Source organism: Scomber scombrus, chromosome 23 (assembly GCF_963691925.1).
Source record: "Scomber scombrus chromosome 23, fScoSco1.1, whole genome shotgun sequence".
Taxonomy (NCBI): Eukaryota; Metazoa; Chordata; class Actinopteri; order Scombriformes; family Scombridae; genus Scomber; species Scomber scombrus.
Window position 1 is genome coordinate 4,175,100 of NC_084992.1, and position 11,655 is coordinate 4,186,754.

The window sequence follows — 11,655 nt, forward strand, 5'->3', positions numbered from 1 at the left end:
AGAACAAATAAGTGTTTGTGAAATGTGTCCATGTATTCCCCAAAAACTTAATTCTCAATAAGCTTTTCTTTTTTTCTATCTATGAAAGTTGGCATCTTATATCATCACATGTTCTGCCTGCATAGTTTGATTATTTCACCTGAGAGATTTCTATCAAAGGTCTCCTCTGTGGTTTGGAGCTGGCAGGCCTCAGTTGGAAAAAAGATCACCTCACATTCATCCAATCAGAGTCAAGCAACAGTTGAATTAAAATGTGATGACAGCTGCGAGATGCTGAACGGACACTTTCTCTTAAATCTGACTCAAACTGCATCTAAACAGTCCCAATAGAGCTTTTGGATGTTAAATTAATGTTTTAGTCAGTCATTACATTTAATTAGTAATCTTTAACTATACTCTCTCCTCTCAGCTGCACAGCCAACAAAAATCTATTACACACCAAAGTTTCCCCCTAATTTACACGTACTAATGTGTCTCATTGGATTCTGCTAACGACTGACCTCTGACCTTTCGATCAGGATCCAGTATCGGGTCTTCTGCCAGCCAGCGGCGACCAACCTCACGCCTGGGTCAGAGACAATGTTTACAGCTGTGTGTCGGTGTGGGCCCTCAGCCTGGCCTACAGGAAGAACGCCGACAGGGACGAGGATAAGGCCAAGGCCTACGAGCTGGAGCAGGTAGGGGTGTTAGTGTGTGTGTGTGTGTGTGTGTGTGTGTGTTAGTGTGTGTTAGTGTGTGTGTGTGTCCTATTTGGTCCAGACTCAAGTTTCTCTGTTGCCATTCAACCATCTCTCTCTCTCTCTCTCTCTCTCTCTCTTTAGAGTGTGGTAAAGCTAATGAGAGGAGTCCTTCAGTGCATTATGAGGCAGGTACGTTGTCTCGAAATGATTTCCTACGCTTCCATCTCTCTTTTTTTCCACCTTCTCTCGTTCTCTTACACTCCCATAAACCCACACAGATGAGGATGTAGCTGCAGGAGTGAATAAAGTAAAGGCTGAACTGAGCTGATGCCGCGTTTTAAGCCTCCGATAAATCTCAATTCTTACTTTTTCTTTCTTTAAAGTAGAGTTATGCCGACCTGTAAGACTTCAGGCTCTGCTCCGGCTCAAGTTTGGTTACATTTAAATGTCATATTATAACCTTTTTCTTGCAATAATCCCACATAAGTCATTATAAAGTCACACTATTCAGCCAAACATTGTTTAAACCCACAAAACTTTATGTTAAATTCTAGTGAAAGCCTCCAATCTTCTGAAGATGGCAACATATTAAGGCAAAATTTAGTGGAAATGTGTACAAGACATCTGGAATATTTAATATGGATTTTTATATTTTTTTTATATTGTTATCTTCATATAAAATGCATTCATTCATTCATTGTTTCCTTTATTGAATACTTTATTTTATCATTTGCTTAGATCTTCATTGTCATTTTAGTGACATCTCTCTGCTGTCTCTCTCCACCCACAGCTGGATAAGTTGGAGAAGTTTAAATACAGCAAAAGCACCTCAGACTCGCTCCACGCCAAGTACAACACCAGGACCTGCGCCCCCGTTGTCGGAGACGGCGAGTGGGGTCACCTGCAGGTCGACGCCACCTCGCTGTTCCTGCTCTTCCTCGCTCAGATGACAGCGTCGGGTATGACGGAAATTTAAAAATATGTAACAAAGAGATTTTTTTAATTTTAAATCTCGAGGCATTTTTTTAAGCGGAACAAAACTGGCTCATTTTTAGTGATTCACTGGGAATTTGCAGGTGTTTTTATACTGGTAGGAGGATCTTTTTAGTCAGATTGGGTGATTCCACTGAGTGTCTTATAAGGGATATTTACAATAATGTAGAAGATACATTGATTTGGGAATTTAGAAGGATTACACTCATTTCATCCAAATAATCAGCTCAACTATTGTCTTTATGTTTGTTTTAATGATTTTTATTCCACTGCTGCTTGTGATTAGATTATTTGACCCCTTTTTAAAGTTTGTCCTCACTTTGTCTACACCTACACCTCTATATGGGTCAGTGATAAATAAGGGTTGGCAAGATGAGCTATTAAAAAATATCTTAATACTATTATCTAAATAGTTTTAAAAGCAGCATCAGGTTTGTTAAATTTTAAATTTTATATCATTTGAAATGACATTTGCACCATTTTTTTTTTACCAAAAGTAAGACTGAATGCTCCTGAAAATGTCAAATTGTGTAACCACAAAAGAATGATACATATTAAATATTTTATCACCTACAGTGTATTTAAGTGAACTTATACTAATAATTACTTTATTTAAAAACATCAAATGAAAAGAAAAAGAAATTACAATATTTCTACATTTAGATTTTAAAGTATTTTGTCAATATTGAGCAGGAAATATCCTAAAAACAACCATTTTTTCTAAATACGTTTTGAACCATAGTGTTGTGTTGCTAAAGTGGATTACATTTATTACACATTTTAATTCACATTTATTTTCCTGTATATATATAATCAGATTTTAATGAAAAAATACTAGTTACGCCAATTGGACACTGGGTTGCATCACCTCATTGACCCGTATATCTACTGTACACAAGAAAATAGGTAGTGTAGCTTTCTTTAATTAATTAATCTTTTAATTAACCTAATTAATCCTGTGTGTGTGTGTGTGTGTCTGTGTGTCTGTGTGTCTGTGTGTGTGTCTGTGTGTGTGTCTGTGTGTGTGTGTGTGTGTGTGTGTGCGTGTGTGTGCGTGCAGGTCTTCACATCATCTACACCCAGGATGAAGTGGACATTGTGCAGAACCTCATGTTCTACATTGAGGGAGCTTACAAAGTGGCTGTAAGTGTGCATCAACTATCATTCTCATTAACACTGTACGTCACGTGTTTGTGAAGCAGAAGAATTATTGTTGTTTATTATATTTAATACTCTCTTCTTCTTCTTCTTCTATTCTGGTTTTCCATCGCAGGATTATGGGATGTGGGAAAGAGGAGACAAAACCAATCAGGGCATCACTGAGCTTAACGCTAGCTCTATAGGCATGGCCAAGGTTAATACACACACACACACACACACACACATACAATGTATATTAACAGCCTCACTTATCCGTCCTCCTCCTGTTGGAGTGAGGATAGCAGAGGGAGAACAGGAAGGAGAAACCAGCCCGAGGGAATGAGTGAGTGAGAGAGTGAGTGCAGAGCTTTTCCTCCACGGAGGCAGAACAGGTGCTCCAGTAAATATCTCTGGCACGGTGGAAGGTGTCTAGTCACTCCGACGGCCTTTACGCTGACATTTAGACGACCCAGACTCTTCAAACTGACTCGGGATCAGATGCAGACTCTGGTTTTTGGTGCTGAAAGTGTATACAGTAGCATCGGAGCTTCCTGGTATCACTGAATACAAATATATATATAATCCTCCAGTCAGATCAAATCCTGTTTTTTCAGTGATATGAGTCGTCTTTTTAAGCAAGGAGGTTTAGTTTCAGTCTATAAATAAAGGCCCTAATAATTGAGAGGAAACATCAAACATGAATCCTGTAGGGTGAAAATTGTAGTTATGAAGTTTTCACATAACATTTGCTGTGGCTGACTGAGCGCTGTCCTTGGCCCGCTGAGTACGAGACGTATCAGGTTCTCTGTGGTCTTCCAAGAATGGCTTCTCACTCCGAAATAACACAGTACTCGCAGTACTCATCCCCAGTACACACACACACACACACACACACACACACACACACACACACACACACACACACACACACACACACACACACACACACACACACACACACACACACACACACACACACACGCGCACACACACACACACACACACACACACACACACAGGTTAATTTAAGACTTTGGAAAGAGGCACCACTACAGGACGTTCCCTGCTTTATTATAACATCCACTTATCAGTATATTTATAACAGCAGCAGTGGATAACAATATTTTATATGCATTTTAAATGTGCAGTGTTAAATGTATTGTACTACAGCACCAATACAATAGACAGCACTATTATCTGCTGCTACATGGCATCATTTTAATACTATACTTATATTTACACACCTAACCCACAAACATGTATAAAAGGAAAATACACACACAAAAAACACATACTGCACCTTTTTTAATATATGTAGAAAAAATCTACATATATGACTTTTCTTTATGTGCAATAAATAAACATATAACCTATACCAATATTATAGGTCAATATTGGCTTATCTTAGATATATTGATATGGGATTTATATGGGCAGATACACAAAAAGAGGTTTGACTGATATTTTACTCCAATTAAAATCTGATATCTTTGTTTTTTTAGGTGTTTAATTTCTTTTATTAGTTAGGTTTGTCATTCATATTTATACACATACAGTCACTGGCTACTTCATGAGGAACACATGTGCAATCTAATGCAATCTAATACAACAGCTCTGCCATCATTTCTACTTAGAAAGGTGATAATTCTGTTTTATGTTTATTATTAAGATTGTAGTGGGTGGTTGGTACTAATATTTTGTCCACCCCATTAACACAAAGGGCTAAACCTCCCAATATATGTATATGTCCTGCCAGATTTTAACTAAATTCAGTCGATTCTTGCCTATTTTTTAATGTTCTGTGATTATGATAAAGTCAAATAGGAGCTTATTATTAATATCAGTGTTGTTTTTTAAAAAGATGTGTCTTGGTTTGGCTCTAATGTACTTTAAACAAGCTGAAGTCTATTTAGTCATTCATTCATTCATTGAGTAGCAGCTTTATTATCATTATATTGAGGGTCAGACACAATATAATGACACTTTAACCCTCCTTTATAACACTCCCCAATGCATAAAAACATTTAAACATTCATTTGAAATAATTGGATATAACCAGAGTAAATGAGTGTATTTCTTGGTGAAAATCTCTCAAATAGATAGATACATTATTATATCTACAATGTGGCCTTCACATCTTTTTGATGCTGATGCTGTGTTTCCTTCAGGCAGCTCTGGAGGCGTTGGACGAGCTCAACCTGTTTGGAGCTAAAGGCGGACCTGGATCTGTGGTGCACGCTCTGGCTGATGACATACAGCACTGCCAGGTTAGACACTCACACTATATATATGATGTTTTAAAAGCTTTGTCTAAAAGCATCCGATGACTCTAACTCACCCATCATCTTCCTCTTCCTCCTCAGTCCATCCTGACCTCCATGTTACCCAGAGCATCCATCTCTAAAGAGGTGGATGCCGGCGTCCTGGCCATCATCACCTATCCCGCCTTCGCTGTTGAGGACATCGAAATAGTCAACATGACCAAGGAGGAGATCATCTCCAAGCTGCAGGTGCTGAGATGTTCAGTAAAGCAGAAAGATGTAGGAAGTGTACTTTATGACAGCAGCAGTAAAGAAAAGAGGAGAGTTGATTTACTTCATTTAGCAACCTTTTGATTATTTTCTAATGAGACCAATCGATCATTTCAGCTAAATGTTTCAACTCTTATTTTTTTAGATTGAAGCTGTAGAAAACTTTTTGCTTCGCAGTTTGTTTTACCGGCCAAACAAATAGCTAAGATGGGATTAAAAGGAAGATAAATATGTGATTGAGGAAGGTGTTTTTCCTCTAATAACACTGACAAACAAAAATCTCTTTCTTTACTTTCTCTAAATCTTGCCTCAAATTACTGTGTTTAAGGTAATGAAAGATTTGAGTCTATTAAAACACCAAGATTTCAAACTTCAGCTTTTTAGTCTTAACACAGTAGTGACTTTGAGTCTTTCCTCCCTGCTGCCAGATTAAAGATTTCTTTTTATAATCCCATGCAGCTATTTTCTTGCTATGAGCACTGTCGCAGTGATTCTAAGGGATCGTAGTCATTTAGTTAGAGAGCAAAGTAAATGTGGTTGTCGTCTGCATATCGATGACGGAAAATCTTGTCTTCTTTCATGATTTGGCCTCAAGGGAAGGCCGGTGTTAGTGACCAAAACAAGTGGGTAACTGTCTCGGACCACCAGGTTGATAATGTGTCAGTTGCTGTTTAGTCGTTTGATTACTTGTTTGGTGATTATTATTAAGTAATCTTGAGACCCCATCTAGTTTTAACACCTTTTATTATTACCTAATGGTGCTCCCATGGAAACGACTTAACTAATGGAAGTAGTTTTCCATCAAATTCCCACAAAGTAGCTAAAAAGAAACCTTGGGTATTCCAGTAAATCAGGCTTAAAGAGAGCACAGATTGAATGATAGGATACCAAGTATTGAACCCTGAGGGACTCCACATCCATCCAGATTTTAGATTATCGATGGCAACAACAAAGCACCTTTATGAGTTATTATCTGCACCAACTGAGCGCTGTACCTGATAACATGCAGATGTCTTTTCCAGTTAAAGATGCTTTTGTCCCTGCTGACTTCTTCCTCTCTCTGTGTGTGTCTGTTCAGGGTCGATACGGCTGCTGCAGGTTCCTCAGAGACGGACACAAAACACCTAAAGAGGTAAGCGACCTGTTTAAAGGTGGACACTGCATCTATCTGACTCTCAGTCTTGATTTTTCCTGTCAGATAACCCTTTTAACCCCTTTAACCCAGTTTTAACATCTATTTTATCTTTTATCTTACTTTGATTTATGTTTTCATCATTAAACGCAGTAGAGGCTGAGCAGATTGGTGCTTATGTGTATCTTTACCCCACAAATGTAATATTATAGTCTGTTTAAGCTTCCTGTCGTCCTCCCGGGTCTGTTTTGACTGTTCCCTCTTTCCTTCCTTCCTTCCTTCCGTCTGTCCTTCCTCCCTCCCTCCTTCTCTCTTTCTTTCCTTCCTCTCTCTTTCCTCCCTTCTTTCTTTCCTTCCTCCATCCCCCTTTTCTTCCTTCCTTCTGTCATTCCTTCCTCCCTCCCTCCTTCTTTCCTTCCCTCCTTCTCTCTTTATTCCTCCCCCCTACCTTCCTCCCTTCCTTCTTTCCTCTGTCCTTCTTTCCTTCCTTCCTCTTTTCCTTTCTCCCTACCCCCCTTCTACCTTCCTTCATTCCTTCTTTCCTCCGTCCTTCTTTCCTTCCTTTCCTTCCTCCCTTCCTTCTTTCCTCCTTTCCTTCCTTCCTCCCTCCATCCATCCTCCCTTCCCTCTTCCTTTCCTTCCTTCGTCCTTTCCATCCTTTCTTCCTCCCTCCCTCCTTTCCTTCCTTCCTCCCTCCATCCATCCTCCCTTCCTTCTTCTTCCCTTCCTTCCTCCTTTCCTTCCTCCTTTCCTTCTTTCTTCCTCCTTTCCATCCTTCCTCCCTCCCTTCCTTCCTTCTCCCTCCTTTCCTTCCTTCTTCTTCCCTTCCTCCCTTGACTCGAGGACAACAGGAGGGTTAAGGAAGTCCAACATGAAACCTGCAACTCTTTCCCTCCTTCTTTTTGTTTTTATCTACTGAGTTTTAAGCCAGACCGTATCACAGCCGTATTAAACAGAAAGCTAAATGAATACAAGCAAACACATCGGCTCACTAGTGTTGCATGATGTACCAATAATAGAAAGGTATTGCAAAGCCCTGCTCTTAAAAACAGTACCATACCCTATTTTATTAGTACCAGTACTTTAACCCTTTACATACTGTTCTTATTATGACTCATAATTAGCCTCTACACCAATTTACATCCATAAATTCCCCATCAGTCATTAATTAATTTTTTATTGATAATAAAAATGTGCATCAGCTGCATAAAAATGTTAAAAAACGATGCATTTTATTTCCATTTTTGTAAACTGTGGTTCAAAATAGGAAAAGTCCTGCTAAATAAATGTTTATATTGTGTTTTTACAGCTCTGAAATGTAAAAAATAGGTCAAATTTGACTCTGAACAGTATGTAAGAGTTAAAGAATAACAATTAGAGTCGTATTTTGAATGAGTTGCGTTGATGTGCAACAGTGGGAACAGTGGGTTTTTGTACAGCACCTGTTTTTATTCTGTATTATTCCTCATGCACTCTGCAGCTTTTATGGTTCAAGTACAAAGATTCCTGCTGACTGTTCATTACTTATTGACCCACAGAGCTAAATATGGTGTTATTTCTACTCATGTAGTCCTAAACATATTATTATTACTTTTCCTGTGGTATGATTTCAGTATCAGTATCAACATATTTAAGTCTGTATTGTATCACAGTCATAGTTTTGGTATTGTGTCAACACTGAGGGTCATACAGGGTTGAGTTTGGCTGCTCTGGCTCTCTCTCTGAGCTGTGTGTCACGACCAGCGTTGCTTAGCGCTGCAGGAATGGGAACTTGGAAGAGCTGGTTCGGTTAATGAGCTGAAGTAAAAGCTCTGCCCTTCTTCTCGGCCTCTTTTCCCTACAAAAACAGGCTTATTCTCTCGGTGTCTGATTAGTTAAAATGAACTATTATTTAAGGTTTTCTCTTATATTTTCATTTGCTCTTAATGTAGTCAAGTCAGAACAGCAACACTGCATCCTCTATCCATAAACCCTTGATGGGAATAGGGGAAAAAACTCCCTAAAAAACATTTTAACAGGGAAAAAAGATGGAAGAAACCTCAGGAAGAGCAACACAGGAGGGATTTCTCTCCCATTAGATGTTGCAGTAGATGTGTGTCGTGTGAGGACAAGACCACACATGCACACACCATTCACACAGAACACATTATTCACAGAGGAGAGAGAAGGATAAAGACGTCATTCAGAGAGAGTGACATGAGGTGAGGCTGAACTCCTGCAGGATGAGGGGGGGGGGGGGGGACCAGATCCAAAACCTCATGGAAATGGCACCGACAGCCAAAGGAAACATTTAGAGGACAGGAGGAGAAAATAGTGAGAGAAAAGGAGAGAGGAGAGCAACACAGGTGCAATGATGAATAAATCATTGGCAGGACATCGCTTTGTTAATTCATTGAGACAGAAACCGTGTTTTCAATCAGAAGCAGATTTTTAACTTCTGAAACAATTAATCTGCTGATTTATACACAGAAATTGTAACAGCTGCTCATTCAGCATGTATTTATACTGGGTATCTTCCAGTTTTAGCATGTGTGACTGCAAAAACATGAAGTCAGGTAATATTAAGAAGGATATTTGTAAGATGTTCTGGAGTTTTGAGGGTGAAAATGCACAAATGCAATTTTTTTCTTTTTTTAAAGACCTACTGGGAGCTTTAGTATAATATTTATGTTATTTTTGTTGGTATAAGATAAGCTTTTAAATGGAAACATGAAGGTTTGAGCCCGTATATCAGCAAGTATCCAAACTGCTTTTGAGCAACACACTGAATTTAAGCTATTAAAAACTGTGAAAACGTATGAATAACTTGCACACATTCTTTTTTGTGGACCCAGCATCAAATTTCTGCTTTTAATCCATTTGAGAGAATATATTAAAGGATTATGGCAAAAATGTCTAAGTGGTGTAACCATAAAAACTTTGTACCAAGTAATTAAACTTGGCGTGATCTTACATTATAACGTTTTATATTAAATAAAGGTAATCTTGCCAACCCTTATTAGTCAGTGACCCATATATTATTATACTATATTGCACTCTTGTACAGATTAAGAAAATGTATAATAAAAGTAAATAATAGTCTATCTCTGTTTTCTTTCTCTGTTTCTTCAGGATCCAAACCGTCTGTATTACGAGTCTGCAGAGCTGAAGCTGTTTGAGAACATTGAGTGTGAATGGCCGCTGTTCTGGACTTACCTCATACTGGACGGCATTTTCACCAACAGCCCCGAGCAGGTAATTTACCTCCTAATGCATCCTACCGACAAGCCTGTTGATTCACACACTAAGGGAGAACACACAACGAAATTTAGACCCCAACATCACTGTTTGTCTTTTTTAAACTCATTCAGGTCCAGGAGTACCAGGAGGCTCTGGAGGCAATCCTGATCAAGCAGAAAGACGGGATACGACTGGTTCCAGAGCTCTACAGCGTCCCTCCAGAGAAGGTAACAGCTTTAAGGGTTAAGTTTAAACATCTTATTGTATTGACATTTGTTTTATTTTATATGTATCTATGTGTTGACCAACAGGTGGAGGAGGAGTATAACAACCCTCACTCTGTGGAGAGGATTCCTATGGGGAAGCTACCTCTGAAATGGGGACAGTCTCTGTACGTCCTGGGACACCTTCTGGCCGAGGTGAGCCATCGCTGTAATAAGACATTATCACATTTTAATACATTAATTATAAGCTTTAAGAGAAGAGTAATAATAGGGTTAGTTCATTCCCAATAAGTGATATTAAGGCAACTAGGGTTGTGAGATAGGACCAAAGTCACTGTTCTTTAAATTCAGTGAGGGTCTGATTTAAAGTCTTGTCCCATCTTTCAGGGTTTTCTCGCCCCCGGAGAGATCGACCCTCTTAACAGACGTTTCTCCACTATCCCCAAACCTGATGTAGTCGTACAAGGTGAGTTCTCGGGACATTTGATTCAGGCTGATTCAGTCCTTAACATAGACTGTATATAAAATGGACGTAACATCCGTGACGTCACCCATTGGTTTGTGGACTGCTGCTCGGAGGCCAATAGTATCGGATCTGAGCAGCGCCATCTTGAAAATTTCAGGTGCATGCTGGGAAAAATAAAAACACGGATTCTACTTATATGGGCATCAGGAGGAGCATGAAGCGCCCTCCTGAACCTGTGAACCAACCAACCTGTCAATCACGACGTAGCCACGCCCTAATGCATACCCTGCTTTATCGTCACATATAAAATCAGGGAGGCCAAAATGTCCCAAATGAACATCATACTGCATTGAAGAAGGCTTTAAACTAGCGATTGAGACCATAAACACATTTTGAAAACATTTACTGAGGTTAGAAATCAAGAGAAGTTGGTGAATTCTCCATTGACTTGTATAGAGACGGAAGTCCTTTTGACACCAAAACGGTCGCCCCCTGGTGGCCTTTTGATAGAATGCAGTTTTAAGTTACTTCCGTGTTGGCATCATTTCAGAGGACCGGGACTCCCCGCCTGGTCCTTAATTAGTGTTGAACAGTCAAACATATTTGGTTTTCTTTTTAGTGTCGGTTCTGGCCGAGACCGAGGAGATCAAAGAGCTGCTGCTGAAGAACGGCATCGAGGTGGAGACTGTGGGCGATATCCATCCGATCCACGTCCAACCTGCCAGAGTCCTCAGCCACATCTACGCCAGACTCGGTACAAACTTAGAGGAGACTGATTTTTATTGCTTTTTTTTTTGTTTTATTTCGTTTAGTTTGAACGTTTTTTGTCCTCTTCCTCCTCCTCCTCTCTCTCCTCTTCCTCCTCTTCTTTCTCCTCTTCTTCCTCCTCTTCCTCCTCCTCCTCCTCTACCTCCTCCTCTTCCTCCTCTTCTCCTAAAAGGTGGCATTGAGACATTTTGTAGCTGAGGCTTTGAGGTTTTAAAGGTTAATATCTAAACTGAAACTCTCTCTCTGTCTCTCAGGTCGTAACCCGAGGCTCGGCCTGACAGGACGACCCTACAGGACTATAGGAGTACTGGGGACCTCCAAGTTCTACATCATCAGAAACACTGTCTTCTCATTCACACCTCAGGTTGGTTAGAAAACACAAAGCACAGAGTAGCTTATTGCAGAAAGTAGATATCTCTCCTTTCTTTCCTTCCCCCCTCCCTCCTTTCCTTCCTCCTTCCGTCTTCCTTCCTCCCTCCCTTCCTTCCTTCCATCTGTCCTT

The 11,655-nt window shown here is 39.7% G+C and overlaps 1 protein-coding gene across 3 annotated transcripts in view; it reads left to right on the forward strand.

The window, feature by feature from the left end:
• phka1a (phosphorylase kinase, alpha 1a (muscle)) overlaps positions 1 to 11,655 on the forward strand; it is a 33,406-nt gene that overhangs the window by 4,556 nt on the left and 17,195 nt on the right. For all 3 annotated transcript variants that reach the window (XM_062444945.1, XM_062444946.1, XM_062444947.1), the window contains exons 2-15: positions 519 to 677; positions 822 to 869; positions 1,471 to 1,639; positions 2,734 to 2,816; positions 2,947 to 3,027; positions 4,982 to 5,080; positions 5,177 to 5,323; positions 6,423 to 6,476; positions 9,588 to 9,710; positions 9,827 to 9,922; positions 10,007 to 10,114; positions 10,307 to 10,385; positions 11,005 to 11,139; positions 11,408 to 11,517. In XM_062444945.1, the coding sequence (XP_062300929.1) occupies positions 519 to 677; positions 822 to 869; positions 1,471 to 1,639; positions 2,734 to 2,816; positions 2,947 to 3,027; positions 4,982 to 5,080; positions 5,177 to 5,323; positions 6,423 to 6,476; positions 9,588 to 9,710; positions 9,827 to 9,922; positions 10,007 to 10,114; positions 10,307 to 10,385; positions 11,005 to 11,139; positions 11,408 to 11,517 (1,491 nt within the window). The remainder of the gene's footprint in view (positions 1 to 518; positions 678 to 821; positions 870 to 1,470; positions 1,640 to 2,733; positions 2,817 to 2,946; positions 3,028 to 4,981; positions 5,081 to 5,176; positions 5,324 to 6,422; positions 6,477 to 9,587; positions 9,711 to 9,826; positions 9,923 to 10,006; positions 10,115 to 10,306; positions 10,386 to 11,004; positions 11,140 to 11,407; positions 11,518 to 11,655) is intronic.